This window comes from Panthera pardus, unplaced genomic scaffold, assembly GCF_024362965.1.
Source record: "Panthera pardus isolate Hobbes unplaced genomic scaffold, ASM2436296v1 HiC_scaffold_13, whole genome shotgun sequence".
Classification (NCBI taxonomy): domain Eukaryota; kingdom Metazoa; phylum Chordata; class Mammalia; order Carnivora; family Felidae; genus Panthera; species Panthera pardus.
The window spans coordinates 79,017,854-79,037,361 of record NW_026526688.1 but is presented as its reverse complement, the minus strand read 5'-3'; the positions used below and the strand labels follow the sequence as shown (position 1 = coordinate 79,037,361).

General features: G+C 40.6%; 1 protein-coding gene across 2 annotated transcripts in view; it reads right to left on the bottom strand.

Moving 5' to 3' along the window:
• Positions 1-19,508, bottom strand: part of NR3C2 (nuclear receptor subfamily 3 group C member 2) — a 346,322-nt gene that overhangs the window by 165,225 nt on the left and 161,589 nt on the right. Inside the window, exon 3 of one of the 2 annotated variants that reach the window (XM_019441306.2) lies at positions 12,389-12,540. In XM_019441306.2, coding sequence (XP_019296851.1) covers positions 12,389-12,540 — 152 coding nt within the window. The remainder of the gene's footprint in view (positions 1-12,388; positions 12,541-19,508) is intronic. The other variant, XM_019441311.2, reaches the window with a different exon arrangement.

The following is a 19,508-nucleotide window of genomic DNA, read 5'->3' as shown; positions in this document are numbered from 1 at the left end:
TGGAAGTGACTCTTCAGTTCTTGCTGACAGTTACGATTCCCTTCTAGATTTATATCCTTTAATCTGTTGTTTTATTCCATTTGCTTTATTTCATGTTTTACCTTTAGAAAAGTAAACAAAACATGTTTGTAATCATGTATTAGGTTGTCAAATGCCAGTGATTTAATGGAGGCTTTAGTCTTCTACCTGTAAAAAGAAAATACATTTCTCACTCTTCCCTTAGGGATTGTTCTTTGCTCTGTGAGGTATAAAAGTTCACTGTTAATTAGCAACACAGCACATACAGGAAGGTGATGCCTTTGTAAATGGAACCTTATAGTCAACAAATTCCAAGAGCTAGCATTTATTACAGAGCTTCAAATGGGGCCAACCCAAGGGCAAAATGGAAACAATCTACATTGCTCATGAAGAGCTGTGAGCTCCATTCCGGAGCGTCAATCTGCTCTTCTCCGGTTGTGGATTTGATCTATGATGTTGGAAGGAGGTGCGTTGAGTGTGAGAGAATGTGTGCATGTGCACAGAGGGCTTTGTGACAATTCCAGGTGGTTCTGAAGTCCTCTTGTTGACATTCGGGGTTTCCCTTGCTCCTTAGCCTGAGGAAGAGCAATCACTGGGTGATCAAGGGAGGTGGGGCAGAGCTCTGGAAGTATGTATGTGCTACACCTATCCGCTTGTCTCTAGAAAAATCATTATCGGCCTCTCTCTGTTTCCCACCTACGAAGTCAGCATGGGCAGTGAACAGATACCAAGGAATAAGGTGAAAAGGGAAAAAATCACTACACTAGATAGGTCTGTCTTTATTTTTTATTTAAAAAAATTTTTTTAACGTTTTTATTTATTTTTGAGACAGAGAGAGACACAGCATGAACGGGGGAGGGGCAGAGAGAGAGGGAGACACAGAATCGGAAGCAGGCTCCAGGCTCTGAGCCATCAGCCCAGAGCCTGATGCGGGGCTCAAACTCACGAACCGTGAGATCATGACCTGAGCTGAAGTCGGACGCCTTACCGACTGAGCCACCCAGGTGCCCCAGATCTGTCTTTAAAGAGCAAAAACTTACAGGAAAAGTTTTAGGGACTTGAAACACTGGCATCTTTTTATTTGCTACAGAATTTTTCTGCCTTCTCAACCATAAATAGCTTCATGTATTTGTGGCTCCCTATGGGGCCCTAAGATGTTGAAATCATCATTTAGTACCTCTACTATGAGAAGTAACAACAGCACAAGTCCCCCCAGTGAGCCTGCTCCATAGGTGCTGTGGGCCCAACACCTTCGCCAGCCTTTCAACTTCATTGTGTAGCTTCCCACACACACTGCACCAAATATCCAGAGCAGCCACTGACATCGACTACCTAAAACTAAGGCCGTCTGCCAACATGCTTCATACTTAACTATGCCGTTTGTTTTAAACATTTCAAGAAAATATTTCCAGGTAGAAAGGGAACTTTTTCAGAATTTTGTCTCTGCTTTTCCATTCCTATTTACCTGGACTGCTTCATCCCTTTTGGAGAACTGACTGCCACAGATTCACCAGTTCTCAACTCCACTTATCCGTCATGTCTATTTTTTTTTTTTTTTTCAATTCAAGTTAGTTAACATACAGTGTAGTCTTCGCTTCAGGAGTAAAACCCAGTGATTCATCTCTTACATATGACACCCAGTGCTCATCCCAACAAGTGCCTTCTTTAATGTCCATAACCCATTTATCCATAAGATCCATAACCCATTTATGGATGGGACAACCCATCCATCTCCCCACACCTCCTCTCCAGCAACTCTCATTTTCTTCTCTGTATTTAAGTCTCTTACAGTTTGTCTCCCTCTCTGCTTTTATCTTATTTTTCCTTCCCTTCCCCTATGTTCATCTGTTGAGTTTCTCAAATTCCACATGAGTGAAATCATATGATATTTGTATCTCTCTGCCAAACTATTTTGCTTAGCATAATACACTCTAGCTCCATCCACGTTGTTGCAAATGGCAAGATTTCATTCTTTTTTATCACTATCACTCATCAGCATGGAAATACAAATCAAAACCACAATGAGACACCACCTCACCCCGGTCAGAATGGCTAAAATTAACAGCACAGGAAACATCAGGTGTTGGTGAGGATGCGGAGAAAGGGGAACCCTCTTGCATTGTTGGTGGGAATGCCAATTGGTGCAGCCACTCTGGAAAACAGCATGGAGGTTCCTCGAAAAATTAAAAAATAGAACTACCCTATAACCCAGCAATTGCACTACTAGCAATTTATCCAAACGATACAAAATTGCTGATTCGAAGAGGCACAGGCACCCCAATGTTCATCGTCTCTGTTCTTAAAGTGTTTCCTTCTCCAGTCTCTGACCTCCTTCCCCAAACTAATCCACCATCGGCTCCTGCCAATTCTTCCCTGTCACCACTCAAATCAGGCCTTTTGCTCAAGGGCACAAATGCTGTCCCAAATTAAGTGCTTTCTACTCTGTCATCCACAATCCCATCTCAGTTGTCATCCATCCTCTAGAGGGCACCTGCCATAAGCCACTGTACCACACCAAGGGACAAAACTGCCTGGGCCACTGCACTGATTTTTTCCACTGTGAAGAACTTATTAAAAGACTTGATGTATTTAGGAGAAGGGCTGCGATTTCTCATTCCAATTTGAGGGCCTTACGTAATGCGGCCCTTGTGTCTTTGTTCAGTTGCCTGCTCTGGCCAGGCTGTCCCCTGATCTGGGCCTGCGCAAGCAAGCAGGCTCAAGTTCAGGCTCCACCTTCCTGTTCCTCCTCCGCCCACTTCTCCTTAATGCCTAAACGCCTCCTCATACTACCCCCCCCCCCCCCATCCTTCCAGGATGCTATTTTGGCATTTGACTGCACTCAATTTAGCAATTTTCATATTTTTGGTGTCAAAGTATCACATCATGTAAGTTGTATGATCCTGATTACACCGTGAGTGCAAGTTCTGTGACAGCAGCTCTGTGTCCTATGGCGCTTGGGTATGGTTCTGAGCCACTAGGCATAAAGAAGACAACAAGACCTGAGGAATTAGTAGCTTTCAGCCTTGTATGAGGAAGGCCATTCTCACAATGATTCTCTGAACCTGATAGGCTACATCTAATTTTTATCACACACAGGAAATGAAACACAGGAAGATAAAATTTTTAAATAAAGCTTTAGATTAATATCAAGATGTTAAAGAGGTACTTCAGGATGGTAATGGTGACTTTTTTTTTTAAGTATGGAGATCATTCCTTAAGAAAAAAATAGAGACTACCCAATTTCTTTCCCATCAGGGCAACAGAAATTCAAATTAGAGTTTCAACTTGAAATGGCTAGGAGTTAATTATTTAGAGTATAGCGAGATAACTGTTAAATTATAATGTGCTCTTCATAAGTGTTCTGAAGCCAGAGATGTTGCCCTACTTTTTGGTGGGTAAAAATAGTTGGGATCTTTGTAACTCTTGTGAGAGGCAGTATAGTTTATGTGTTAAGTACACAGAGTCAAAATGCCTGGACTTCCTGAGTTCCAATCCCACTTCCTTCAGTCTGAGCGATCTTGGACTACTCGCTCACTTCTCACATGTCTCAGATGGCAGATATCTAACATGAGGGCAGATAATTATCATACCTATTTCATAGGGTTATTATGAGGATTAAAACGAGAATATACAATAAAATTATTAGCATAATGAGCACAAAATAAGTACTCAAATATTTACTATGACTGCTATTAGTTTTAAAAATTCAAGGACCATACCAAAAAGGCTAGTTAAAATACATTCAGTGTTTTCTTTGTCACAACTGCTTAGAGTTCAGATTTAAAGATACTACCTTTCAAAACTCACCAAGCTTTCAGACTTAAGAAGAATGTCATGAAGAATAAATGGGATAAGGGTGCCTGGGTGGCTCAGTTGGTTGAGTGTCTGACTTCAGCTCAAGTTATTATCTCATGGTCTGTGAGTTCGAATCCCATGTCAGGCTCTGTGCTGACAGCTCAGAGCCTGGAGCCTGCTTCGGATTCTGTCTCCCTCTCTGCCCCTCCCCTCCTCATGCTCTGTCTCTGTCTCAAAAATAAATAAAAACATAAATAAATAAATAAACAAACAAATAAATAGTTATCAAGTAGTCAACCAGCAAATGTTGCTTGAGCACCTGCTACATGTTTGGCATCATCTCTGCACTGGTTAACAAATCAAATCCCCTTTACATCATGTTTAGCTGTGAGCTCTGGACTGAGATTCAATAATAATCAAGGCTTAATGATGAATAAAAAACAAAAACTGGGATTGAAAATTCCACATATGCAAAACTGTCTGATGTCTAGCTAAACTTGGAATAAACAGAGACCAAGTTAACTGGGGCTTTCTGTGTGCAACTTAGAGAGAGAAAAAATTACTCATACATGTATAACACACACACACACACACACACACACACACACACACACACGCACGCACACACACACACACGCACACACAATGTCCTACATTCATATTCTGTAAGGTTCTAACCATGGCACATTCTTTGTCTAAACACCCATTTCTTGGGCAAATGCATCTATTTTCATGGATGATGACTCCAAAATCTTTATTTTCAATCCTACCTTGTTCCCCAACCTTCTGCATCTCATCTCCAACTTTCTGTTAGGCACACCTGAATGTCCTATAGACATTTCAAACTCAATGTCCTAAATCGAACCTCATTCCAATCTCCTTTATCCTGGCAATGCCCCTTCCCCCCCACCGTTTTTTTTTCATGTGCTACATAAATAACTAATTTATTGTGTCTAATCTCCCCACCACCTCTCACTGGAATGTATGCTCCACCAGGGCAGGGATCTTTGTTCATTTCAGATGTCCCTTCATTCAAGATGTCTAGGTATGCCTCGAATGGTGTCTGGCATTTAGTAGATATCATAAATAAACTCCCTCTCCAGTGTTACTAATATCAGCAGCTGAGCCTAGGGGATCATCTTAGATCTTTGCTTCTTTACCTCCAATATAGAACTGCTAATGTTCCTTCCCAGATAGTCTCGTTAACTACCCCTCCCCTCTCAATGCCTAACACTGATGGTCTAGTTCTTTCCCTGGACATCTCTTACCAAAGTGATTTAAAACAGCCACCAGAACTCTTTAAATAAGCATACCACCCTAAATCCAGATATTAAATGCAAAACTGAGCCTGCCATTCTGCTGAAAACATCCAGAGGTTCTGTTTTGCCCAAGGATAAGTTCAGGCCCTGCCTAACAGTCCAAGACCTGGACCCAATCTGCACACTTAGCTTCACCTTCTACTCACATCTCAATTTTCAAAGTGGTTAACACAAAATTGCTTCTGGTGCCCTGTGCAGACAGACTATCCTTATTCCTCCTCACCACGGCCAATTTTAATCTTTCAAGATTCAGTTTGGGGGTCAATTCTTTAAGAAGCCTTCCTTGACCTTCCAGGTTAGCCTAAATGTCATGGCTTTGCATGTTCCCATAGCAACTAACTCAAGGGCTACAAAAAATCTGGGCAAACGTGCAATTAACACTAAAGCCTTATGATTATACAAGGAGGAAGGGAGAGTTCATAAAAACCGTAGATATAATCTACTGAATAGATATTTATTTAAGCTCTTAAAATAAGTGAGTAGAAAGAACCAGGTTATCCATTTCCTAACATCTGGTAAAGGAAAGAAATCATCTTTAAAGAGTTTTATGAGAAAACTGTAAGCCAGAACAGTCCTTGGTTTCCTATCTCTGACTCAGCAGTTCTGTAAGTGACAATGGACTTTGATGTTCTTTAGCTCCCTGTACACAGCTCATGGAGACACTGAGGGCTGTATCGTAGCATGAACTGAAGACATCTAATAAATACATGTTATTTCCTTGCATTATCATTTCCTTAATTTTGTATTTCAAGTTATAAGGGAATACCTATATTTCAATTATTATATAATGCCACCCTGAATAGTGTGTGTCCACTAAATTCAAGTTCTCTATTTTGGGGTGCAAGTGTATTGTGCCCATCCCCACCCCCCTGCACCTCCCACTTGCTCACATTGAAGTGATAGGGCTAATGTGGGTATATGACACAGTGAGACAAGTTCCTCTGGACCTGTTCAGTTTAATCGTTAATTTTATAAAGCAAAGGAAATTAACTATTAACCAACCATCACATTTCCTTAACAACAGTTACCTCAAAGAGTAAAGTATAGGGGTACCTGGGTGGCTCAGTTGGTTGAGCGTCCAACTTTGGCTGAGGTCACGATCTCGCAGTCTGTGAGTTCGAGACCCACATCAGGCTCTATGCTGACAGATCCTGGAGCTTGCTTCGGACTCGTCTGTCTGTCTGTCTCTCTCTCTCTCTCTGCCCTTCCCCCAATCATGCTCTCTCAAAAATTAACATTTGAAAAAATTTTTTTCAAAGAATAAACTATAAATTTAAAGATTTTCAAATCTACATGCTGTGAACTACATATGTTAAGACTGAAATACATGTTCAGAGGCTTGGTTACCTTAAAATTCTGCCTATTTGAGGAATCTTTTGATTAATCTGCAATTGTACCTCTTAAAGTTATTTTGTTTCAGGAAATAGATTTGTAAGTCTCTTACTTAAAAGGAAATGTCTAAGTATGGAAACTGACATCACATGATTTGGCTGACCTTACCAAGATATGCACTCTTTAGCCTAACAGGTCTGCTTGCAAAAATATAAATCCAGTTGACTTTACATAATAATGAACTCTGTCCTTTCATAGCCTTGTACCTCTTCAGTGATTTGTGGTAGCTGTGTCTTCCAGATACTGCTTGTACACTGGGTATCCAAAAAGGAAATTAGGTTATAAAATAGTGTAGTGAATGTAGTCGCCTCTGTTCACTGAGGGATCACAAAATAAAATACACATGAGATGAAAGTAATGGCAATTTACAGTTGGAAAGAGAGAGTAAAAACTCAGACTAGAATTACAAGTTGCAGATTAGAAGGTCAAAAGCCTGCACCAATTCTTGCGCTGGTTTCATTGCTAATTTCCTGATTTGCAGGGAAGTCACTTAACCTTAACTGCTCTCATGCCACGTGTAAACATTCATGTGTACATTCAAACATTTATTTGGTGGCTACTCTGTATCTATAGTCTTGCTCCGTTCTGGAGATAAGACTGTCTCACCCTAAAGACATCTCACAGAGGAGCTGAAGGTCCAGTAGGTTGGTGGCTCTTAATATTTTCTCTCACTATGCAACTTCCAAAGGCAAGACTGCCTGCATGGGTGACAGAGGGTCAATTATGGGGTAAATATCAACAGTCTAGGCTGAGTTGGAACATGTGGGACAGCCTCTCCAGAAAATTCTGGCAGACCCTCTGCCCACTTCTCCCACATGCCCTCTGAGAACTTTGAAAACTCCTAGGCTAGAACAATCTTACAACCTCCAAGGGAGCTCTATGAAGAAAATAATGTATTACAGGAAAAATAAAAACCTAATGAAGAAAAAACAAAAACCTAAAAGTGCCACATTATTGTACCACTTACACGATCTCTCTCTAAAGACATTAACCAGAAAACTGTAGCATTTGATTCTACAGAATAAATCTAATATTTTGATGCCACTTGATGATTTATAAAATCTGCAAAAACATTTTGTTTCCATTTTATTTTTCTTAGCATTAGGTAGGGCAATACTACTTTCCCTATTTAGATATAAAGAAATTATATAGGCAAATTAAATAATGACACGTTATAAAATTTTTTTTAATTAAAAAAATTAAATAATGTCTTACTCTCATACCTAGTGAGTGACAGAGCCAGAAATTAAAACTAAATCCTCTGACCCTAAAACCAGTCCAGTTTCCACCAAGGGAGAACCCTACTTAAAAAATATAAATATATAAATGTTTATTCTTTTTCTTTTTATTTATTTATTTATTTAAAAAAAAAATTTTTTTTTAACGTTTATTTATTTTTGAGACAGAGAGAGACAGAGCATGAACGGGGGGGGAGGGGGGTCAGAGAGAGGGAGACACAGAATCCAAAACAGGCTCCAGGCTCTGAGCTGTCAGCACAGAGCCCGACGCGGGGCTTGAACTCACGGACCGCGAGATCATGACCTGAGCTGAAGTCAGCTGCTTAACCGACTGAGCCACCCAGGCGCCCCTATTCTTTTTCTTTTTAATATAGAAAGGTCTTGACAAACATTCAAGGCAAATAAGCAATTCAAATTTAAAAACAAAATTATAAACTTCCATTTGTAACGTACAATAATATGGCTCTTAACTGACATTATTGGAAAATAAGCTGTTCTGGATGAGACTTCTAAGTTTTTTTATATTAAATGTTTAAGATGAAAAAAAATAAGCACATATATATGTCCCATTAAACAGAACACAAAGAACATAATTTACACATTTTTTAATGTTTTTTTTAAGTTTATTTACCTATTTTGAGAAAGTGTGTGGATGGGAGGGAGGGAGGGAGGGAGGGAGGGAGAGAGAATCACAAGCAGGCTCTGCACTGTCAGCGCAGAGCCTGATGTGGAGCTCAGTCTCATGAACCATGAGATGACTGAGCTGAGATCAAGAGTCAGGTGCTTAACCAACTGAGCCACCCGGGTGTCCCCATAATTTATACTTTTAACAAATGATTTGCAGTCTCCTTACACCGTTACTACTACACTATTATACCAAGCTTTAGAGTGGAGTGCTCTAGGGCATAAAGCCCTAAACCAGTAAACTCAGAGCTCAGACTGTTCCATCTTTCTTCCTGCCTCCACTCTAGTGGATGCTTCCAGTTCTGAGCTTGGTGTGGTTAGCTCTTTTCAGCTTACCTGACTTCCCTTATCCCAGCTCTCTCTATCTACTGCTTCTTGAATTCTCTGCTTTTATAATCTAAGGAAGAGCTTAAGGTTATCAGGGAAAGCCCGATATCTATCTATCTATCTATCTATCCACACACACACACGCATACACACACACACACACACACACATATATATATACACATGTATTATATATATTTATGTGCTATATATGTATTATATATTTTTATATACACTATAATATAGACCAAATTATGTCTTCTCAATGCTTACATCACACCATTATCACCAAGTAGGCATGAACGAATGACATATAGGGTAGAATTTCCATGAGCTTGAAAATTATAGAAAATGAAAGAAGTAGACTGAGAGATTCAGAGTTGTGAGATGTTGGGTTGGGTCTAGGTGTGGAGTCCTGAGACTTTAATCCAGGTCCAAGTTTGGTCTAATGATTCTGAATAGATTGATAAACTGGGTCTGATCCCAATTGTCTTCATCTATAAAAGGGGAAGAATAATATATCCATATACCATAATTTTATGAAACTAGTGCTTCCAACTATAAAGCATTATAAAAATAATTTATTTTTATTAAGTCAAAAAAGTTCTGATACAAACAGAGTCCAATTTCTCACATATTCTCTCTCATACACACATGATAAAACAGTAAAGAAATACAAATACAAAATAAAAACAAGTAAGTCCTCACTCTGATCAAGTTTATTTTCAAAATTCATGGTCTGGTTTCACTCAGGTGAGCTCTAAAATCAAAATTCCCACTTAGTTCTCTAATTCTCCCCTCATACTCCTGAATTTTTATCTTTTTCTCAGCTTCCTCTTTTTCCATAATTTTATCTTCTAATTCACCTATTCTCTCTTTTGCCTCTTCAATCTGTGCTATGGCCGCCTCCATTTTATTTTGTACCTCATTTATAGCATTTTTTAGCTCCTTGTGACTATTTCTTAGTCCCCTGATCTCTGTAGCAATAGATTCTCTGCTGTCCTCTATGCTTTTTTCAACCCAGCAATTAATTTTATGACTATTATTCTAAATTCTTGTTCCATTATATTGCTTAAGTCGTTTTTCATCAATTTGTTAGCTGTCGCTACTTCCTGGATGGGTGGGTGGGAGGGGGGGAGGGTGGGTGATGGGTATTGAAGAGGGCACCTGTTGGGATGAGCACTGGGTGTTGTATGGAAACCAATTTGACAATAAATTTCATATTAAAAAAATAAAGTCAAATCAAATCAAAATTCCCCCCAAAATAGGGACTACGTTGTATTTTTAATTTTTAATGTTTATTTTATTTTTGAGAGAGACAGACAGACAGACAGACAGAGTGTCAGCAGGGGAAGAGCAGAGAGAGAGAGAGGGAGACAGAATCCAAAGCAGGCTCCAGGCTCTGAGCTGTCAGCACAGAGCCCAATGCAGGGCTTGAACTCAGGAACCGTGAGATCATGACCTGAGCAGAAGTCGGACGCTTAACCGACTGAGCCACCCAGGCGCCCCGGGACTAAGCTATATTAACAAAAGTCTTAAAAGGTGCTCATCAAGTTTCATTATCTATTATCGATCAAATTTCCAATGGAAGAAAAGGATGTCTAGACATCAAGGTTTTTCCATATTTATTTATACCTCAGTTACAAAAACAACTGTTTCCTCAGCTACTTCCATAGAAACTACTTAAAACAACAAAACTAAGCAAAACCTTTGGGAAAGCCATTTGCTTCAGAAGCAGAGAAGTTCAGGTTCCGAAAACAGCCACAACTTGGGTTCTGATACGAAGGCTGAGCCACAGGCAGGGTACCACAGAAGGTACCATTCCAAATGCCCTCTCTACACTGCTTTATTGTTATATATTGCCTTACTTTGTTCACTAATTAGTGAGCCTAAGAGGGGAGTCCTTATATTGGAAGGTACAAAGTGGCATTAGGAAGGTACCAAAGGTAATTTTACCTTATTATCTTATCTTCTACTGAGCCAATCATATAGTTAAGGATAGAAAGAGGGGAGTGGTGGGTGAGGAAAGTCTTAAAAAATAAATTGATCTCAGTACTGCACAAATTTATTTTCCAGAAATCAATCTCCTGGTAACAGAATCCATGGTTTCCTACAGGAAATGCTCTTCCCCACTGTTAGTGTAGGTAGTTTAAGTTGGCTGACTCTACCCAGAACTAGCCTGTCAGATCACTGCATTCCCAGGTCACTGTAATTGGTTTGGAGGGGAACATGGGAGCCAAGTGCAGTCTTAGAGGAGATTTAACTGGGAGCTTTTCTAAGAACTGCTGGGAACAGAGAACTTCTTTTTAATGAGGTCCTGGTGGCTATCTCATCACCATGAGAGAACCTGGATGAGAACAGAGCCAGAGCAAAGTCAAGCACTGGAGAGAATGCAGTGGAGTTCTAACCACCTGGTTTACAACCATGGCTTGTTTGAAGCCAAGCCTACGCCAGGGCTTTACGGTTATGTGAGCCAATGAATTTCCACTGCTGCTTAAGCCTGTTTGTGTTGATTTTCTGTCACCTGTAACCAAGAACCCATATTCTGAGAAAGAAATACAGAACTCCTATTACCAATTTAATGCTGAGTTTCGGGACTATTAAATAATTAATAGTGTAAATAATGTAAAATCATGTAATATTAATTAAATAACATGAAACCAATCCTAGAAGCACAGAAATAATGAGTTGGTCAGCTTTTCCATCCAGAACTGAGGACACCAGCTTCCTGTGGTCACCAGCAAAACAAAGATGAAACATTCAAGTGCTTTAAGTCTCTGAAGCAGTAGTTCATCCCCCAGAAAACTGCCCGAGAAATAAACCTACAGGAGTCTTAGTGTTGAGCTCCTCGGTAAAATAAGCATCAAGGATGCAATAATGCTGCTACTAAGAGCAAAACTTCTACACTTCAGCCAATCATATAGTCAATATTACTAAAACCATCTAAGTCTGATGGTAATTAATGGCTTACAAGTGAGGACGGAGGAAGGAGAACACAATCTAAAAGACTACCTCTCCCCAGGAAGTACAATTACTTGGACAGAAGCAAAGCTAGCCTAAATATACCTAGAGAATCTCAGTCAAATGTTTAATTTAGTGTACTGGTTTGGAAACCTTCAGTTAGAACAACGGTAGGACTGAAGCAGGGACCTGGAATCTGAAGCAGCTGTTCAATGCAATTATTCTGTATGGAACACAACTTAAATCACAGACACGATCGTGATATTAAAATTTCAATTTGCCACAAACACATATATTTATACAGAAACACAGAAAAGACGTGACACATTCTATGTGTGCCTAGTAAAAATGCTCTTGCACATCATGCAAATTAAGCTTATGGAGAATTATTTTTCTGAGTCTCACTGAAAAACAAAGACCAATAAAAACAAAAAAGTTCTTTCTGACAGATCTCAATTCCCAATTTCAAATTCTGCCCATTCAACAGCATTCAGTGGAAAATCTCCAGGTGGTTTTTAGATAAGACATTACTACTATTTATCACTGACAGACTGCCTCAGAAGTATTTTGTATCTATTTCCCTGTAGTGATTTAGAGTTAACTATGGAAGCAAACTATGCAGCAGGAAAGAAAACGTGTAAAAGGAACACCCACATGAACATTTACCTTCCACTGCTCTTTTGAAGAATACTTTGCAGCTGCCACAGGTTACTACCCCATAATGACATCCTGAAGCCTCATCCCCACACACCAAACATATTTTGGAAGGTCTTGAAGATCCAGTAGAAACACTTCGTAAAGTAGAGCTGGGGAAAGAAATCAAGATTTAAATAAATACGCTACAATAGCAAATTTGATATGCTGTACAGCTTAGCTCAAACTTTGTCAATACTTGCAGTTTCATAAATGAATTCAGTATTTACTGGTCACAGATGTGACCTAGAAAATGAAGGTAAAACCCTACCAGTGGAGTAATGCTATCCAGAATTCTATGCAGCAAAGCCTTTTCTCAATACCAAGAAACAATAATCACATAAATACTCCCCCCGGCCCCAATATTTTTGAGAAAGTTGACCAAAAAAATTATTTGCATTCTAGGTGGGCAGGGAGGAGGAGAATCTTGAGCTGAGTCATTACGGAAGTATTTTTGGCATCAAGGAGCTGTTACAATACTTCTTTACTCTCTTCACCCAGACTCACATTATATATCTCAATTATGCCAGATAAAAAACTCTCCCATATCCAAAACAATCCACTAATCAAAATGTAAAAATTCTTGCCTTGACTGCCAGCAATTCTACCCCTCCAAGCTTCTGCATTTTTCCGTGTTACCTTATATAGGTATATTCAAATCACTTCATTTTGCTCACTAAAAGGACACAGTCAATACTCAAAAAACAAAAGCCATATGTGGTGAATATCTCAGGTATCTTTCCGGTAAGAAAATGAAGGGCATCAGTTTTTAGGGAAAAATTTAGCCCTTTAAACAAAAATCTGTATGAATACTTAAAAAAATTTTTTATTGCTTATTTATTTTTGAAAGAGAGAGTGCGAACAGGGGAGGGACAGAGAGACAGGGAGACACAGAATCCAAAGCAGGCTCCAGGCTCTGAGCTGTCAGCCCTACGTGGGCTCAAGCTCACGAACCGTGAGATCATGACCTGAGTTGAAGTCGGACGGACATTTAACTGACTGAGCCACCCAGGTGCCCCTCTATGAATACTTTTAAAGGGGAATATTCTCATATATACTGTGATACATTCTATATTACTGTGCTAATTTAAACAAGAATGTTTTACATTCTAATAAGGCATCGTAGTTCAGTGACAGACGTATTCTGAACAGGCAAAGAAGGTGACATTATTCATTTGTAGTCCACATGTATTTGTTGAATATGTACCCACAGGCCCTGTGCAAGGTACTGAGGAAATAAATACCCAAACCCAGTCTCTGTCCTCCAGTGAGTGGGGACCTGAACAATTACGGTAAGTGCTATGGTGCAGGGTAGTATGGCGGCACATACTGGGAAGGGTGGGACTCTGCCAGTAAGGAAGCGCTTCCCCAAAGGTGACCACTGAACTGAATCTGGAAGCACAACAGGATGAGAGCTGGACAAAGAAAAGGTGTGGGGGAAGCAGAGGTGCAACGGCTCAGGGAAATGCCAGCTGGACGTGTTCAGAAGACTCTGAATAGAACTGTTGTATGTCACCACCATCGCCTTGCTGTCACGACGACATCAGTCTCCATGTGAAAAAGCAGGAACATGTGGAAAAGACTCAAAGAAAACACATTAAAAGACTAGAATGGTTATGTCACAGTGATGCTTTCTCTGTTTTCTAAATTAGCTAAAACGTGATTAATTCTGTCCTGGTAATTTTTTTTTTTTTTTTTTAAGACGTTTTCACTACGTTCTCACGAAAAACAGAAGGAACAAAGTATTCAGCTGCTGGAGCACTGCAGCATGACTGACTTTTTAGAAAATGACTTCTTAAATCAAGGACTGCAACAATGTTCTCCAAAGTTGTTTCTCCTTCCGAGAAAAGTGCTCTTTATTATTTTTATTAGTGTCCTTTGACTTCTTTATGGCATTCAAAACATTCCATTTCAGCACCAGTAACTTCTTCAGCATGTCAGAGAAACTCAATCCATGCTCTGTCCGACCCTCTTACCTCTCTTACGCCTCACAGGGAAATATCGCGACTTTGTAAACAATTAGAATGCAACTTACAATCGTCGTTAACTGTGGCTGCTTTTTCACAACTACAAGCGTAGGTAGGACTTGTGTTTCACATTTATGGGAGCCTTGGTCTTGGTCTCCAAACTTAATAATCTCTTAACTTCACTTTTTATAACCCTCCTCCTCTTGTCAAACCCATCCTCTCTGTGATCTTGTCTAGTTTCTTAGCTTTAACGTCATGGATATGCCCAGGGCTTCCAAATATTTATCTCCAGCTCAGACACCTCCTGAAATTTCTGACCCATTTATCCACCTGCCTGACATGCCCACTTGAGTGTCTGAGGTACACCTCAAACTTAACATGTCCAACTTTGCTGATCTTCTCCCTGCCCCAAACCTGCTCCTCCTACAGACAGACTTTGTCATGTCGGTTAATGGCAACTGTTACGGGCTGAGCTGTGTCTTCTCCAAAATTCCCATGTTGAAGTCCTAGTCCCTAGAACCTCCAAGTGTGATCTCTTTTGGGAATAGAGTCATAGCAGATACCTTAGTTAAGATGAGAGCATTCTGGAGTAGGGTGGGCCCCTATTCCAACATGACCCACATCCTTCTTAAAAAGCGGAAATCAGGACACAGACACACACAGAGAATGCCATGTGAAGGTAAAGGCAGTGACACTTTCACGAGCCAGTTAACATCAAAGATTGCCAGAAAACCACCAGAAGCTGGAGACAGGTAAGAAACAGATTCTCCCTGACAGCCTTCAGAAGGAAGCGATCCTGCTCGCACGTTAACCTTGGACTTCGGGTCTTCAGGACGGTGAGACAATACATCTTTGTTGTTTAAGCCACCCGGTTTGTGGTACTTTGTTACCATGGCCCTGGCAAACTAAAACAGCAACTTGGACTCTCATCTCTGACTCTTTACTCTCTCCCTCCACACATCCAATCTGCTAAATTCTATTTACTCTGCCTTCAGAATACATCCAGATTCTACTCGCTTCACACACCTCCTCTCGTACCACTAGCTTCAGCTGTCAACACCTCTTCCCAGTGATTTGCAAAAGCCTCCTAGGTGATCTTCCTGTTTTTCCTTGCCACCCCTTCCTTCCTCTGCAGCCAGAATCATCTTTATTCACTCCTTTGCTCAAAACCATCCAGGGGCTTTCCCTCACGCTCAAAAGAAAAGTCAGTTATCCATGTTACCGCAGGGCCAAATCTGGCCTCCCAGACTTCTCTAACCTCTCTTGCCTGCCTATACCACTCAGCAACACTGGCCTCCTCAGTGGCCCCCAAAACCACCAGGTGTGCTCCCACCTCAGAACTTTTGCACTTGCTCTCCCCTCTCACCTAGATATCTACAGAGTCCCTCCCACCTCCTTCAAGGCTTCATCCAAATGTCACCTTCTCAGTCTGGCCTCTCTGACTACACTGCTGAAAATGCCTCCTTCCTTAGGACCCTCTATCCCCTTTCTGCTTTATTTTCCCTCTCGGAACAACACATTACCATCTAATATGTTGTCCTCTTTACCTCTGTACTCTGTTTATTGTCTTCCCCATACACACAAGGAAGTAAACTCAATAGAAGCCAGGATTTTCTTCTGCTATTTACAATCGTGTGCCCAGTTCCTGGACTAATTAGTACCTGGGGCAGACCAGGACCCCAGTCAGCTCTTGAATAAATGACTGATTTTGAATAACTGGCATTGTTGCAACAGACACCATAAAACCCATCCCATCGTCAATTCTGAAGTCCTCCCACAGTCCTTATATGAAGGAATGAGATTTGTTTTTAACTATCTTGAGAGTGAGATGTATGTAGTGGAACCAAATTAAGAAAAGTTGAAGAGAAAGTCTAGCATAAAAAGGATGCACTGTGAAATTCAAATTAAAACATTTCTTTTTCATTATAAAACTAAAGCAAACACGAACCCTTTTCCCCTCTTGTTCACTACCATCTTTCAATGACATTAGAGCAAATCTGCCTGTACACGCCTCTCAGCAGCCCTCTGCCTCCTGGGTTTCTGTAACACTGTACTGAGCCTGTTCTCCCTAACACGCCTCCTCTATTTTTCAGGCTCCTTCTCATTTTCTAGATCATCAATGTAGCTTTTCTTCGGAGCTCGACCCTTGGCCATCTTTTTCCTTATTTCTGTACTTTGTCCCTTAATGATCTCATTCACTCTCCCGGCTCAAACAGCTCTCTTGGTGAATGACTTCCCAAATCTTCCCATCCTGCTCCAACCACTCCCCCCATGTCCAACGGCCTGTTTTCACTTCCTTTATAGAACATCTCTGCCTCTGTGTTCCATGCACTTCTGGAAGGGTACTGCCATCTGTGAACCTCCCAGGTTCAAACCCTGGACTCCTTCCTAACTGGCAAATCTAACAGTTACCAGGTCTGCCATTCGGCCTCACCGGCTACTGTGAACAGGGATTCAGGTCCCTGTCACTCACTTTCTCAGGCATCCTCCCTGTCACCAGCCTCTCCTCCCAATTCCTTCCACACTGGCTGACAAATGACTTTTCCTATTTAAGAGCTTGACTGCATTACTTCCATCATCCCACCAACACCACCATGAATGACGACCTCGGTAGGACAGCTCGGTCTTCCTCCCTCTCAACCTTCCCCTGCAGGTCCTCTCACATGCCCAGCTCGTGCGGGCCGCATGACGCTGACATCCCTGCCGGTGCAGACACTGGCACTGACACAACCCTGCTTCCTCACCCCTGTTCACACTCCCCGTAGCACATCCATCCTTTAGGAGCCCTGGTGTTCTCCCAGCAGCAAGCACCGCTTTCCCTCCCCCGATTCACCCCAGCACTGCGCTACCCTCCCCTCCCCCTTTCAGCAGACACCACTTTGGGCCTCACATTAGTGACCTGTGCACTTATCCTAATCCCTGGAGGGCAAAAATCTTGTCCTGTGCATCTCTGTGCACCCTGCTGCCATTAGTGGATGGTTGCTACTATTTATTGAATGAATGAAATCGCACTCTTAATCTCATTACAGTAGAACATAAATTTCCAAAAGGCGATTGTACAGAAGGTAAATTAATGAGGCCAAGGTTATAGGTTCAATTCCCATGCGGTTCATTTAGCTTTGCACAGGGGGAAAAAAAACATCCAGGAACACAGACTTCTCTCCAAAGCTCAGCCAGCTGTCTCACAAACATATGCATTATTAACACAGAAGACAAGCCACAGAGCGTGGATGGGTCAGGGAAATGCCAGTCTCTACTGACACCTTATCGTGTGGTTATCTTTAAAACTGAACTACGGCACGTGTTGGGAAGTTACATATCTAGTTTTAAGCAATATATCAGTACATTTTAGAAGGGGGGGTGGGTAGGGAAGGAGGAGGGGAAGGAGAGAGACAGGGAGAGGACAGGGGGGCAGACCTTGAACTCACTTCTTAGACACGGAGTGTTATGAAAATACAAAGTTTACTCAGTGATTCTGTAGATCAAAATTCAACTTTACAGTATAATCTATTTACTAAGCACCTACACAGAATGTGAGGCCCACACTGTAGGGCCAAATATGCAGGGGCAAAGGCGGGGACAGAGGCTCGAGCCGGGGGCCTCAGCTCCAGTTCTAGCTCAGTCATTTCCGAGCGAGAAACCACAGCAAAACCACCTCTCTTTAGATGATAATTCTCATCACGAAAAGGTTAAATAGAAAATCTCTAAGATTATTTTTAAGAAATCCTTTTAAGTTAAAGATGGATACAAAAGATAAATGGGACGGCCTGTCCTGATCAAGTTTTATACAAATCGAATTTCAAGCTCAAATTAAAGACAATGTATTACACACCACAAATAACCACTTTCTGATCTAGATCAAGGATAAAAGCATATGTATGTAAAAACTTATTCTTTCTAGAACAGCTATTCATACAGCATTTAAAACTTTGTTACATCTTCATGATTGTCTCTATGCTGATTTTGGTTAAAGTTTCTTTATAAATGTACACATTAAAATGCTACTTTACCCCCTAAAGAACATTTTAATATTGACGTAAAAAACTACCCAAAATGATCATTTTGGGTCTTGGTAATCAAAGAAACAATGTTTACATAAAGAAGTTTATAATCAACAAAGGCAGTTGGTTCATAGGATTTCATACAAATGTTAAAATATTATAAAAGCAGAAATCTGTGAAAATTGTATTTCCATTTGTAAAGACAGTGTCTCTTTTAGGGAAACACAAGTGAGATGCAGCTATTTTTTTTTTTGTGCCAAATATAGTAATTCTAATGACCCAGTGAAAAGCCTGAAGAGATTAACCAAAGGTTCAAGGTGCACATTAATTCTGGTGACATTTGGAAGGGGATAAATTAGCCAATCATCAAAAACAATTGAGCTATCTTTTTCCCTGAAATGGTTCAATGTTTAGGAAGAAGCCATAGGAGAAAAAATGATTTTTACTGATCAAAACAAGACTAGGAAACCAGCTCACTGAGAAACTGTAATGGACCACATTGTTCCATGAATTACCACATGTAAAACTACCCTTCACTGTCTTTATAACAATTATATAACAATACAGTGGTGACGGATCCACTATTCAGTGATAGGAAACTCTTCGTATGAAAATACTGTCTCATTTCTTAAACTCATTCAGTATGAATTGACAAACCTATCTTTTGTACTGCCACTTAATCAGCTGTATGCTTCTACCATCACCTGCAGCTACTAAAAACATTTTTTCCATGTGTAATCAATTCCAGTATTCAGTCAGCTATCTAGAGCAGGGTGAGAATTTTGAGGAATATGCAAACAATACTTCAGTAAGCATCCTTGTATCTGAACATGCTGGTGCGTTTAAATTATTCATTAATGAGGCGATTCACTGAAGGCCTACTATCGGCACCACTGTGATGAGTAAGAGAAAGTTCCTATTCTTGTGGAGTTTCTACTGTAATAAGAGAGGTAGACAACACAGAAGTAAGCAAATAATTTTAGAAAGTGATAAGTGCTAGAAAGAAAGTAACAGACTGAGATTGGATGGGGTGGTGGAGCATAGGGTTCTTTAGAAAGGTAGCCTGAGAAGACATCTTTGGGGAGACTGAAATGACAAAGTAGCTAGCTATGT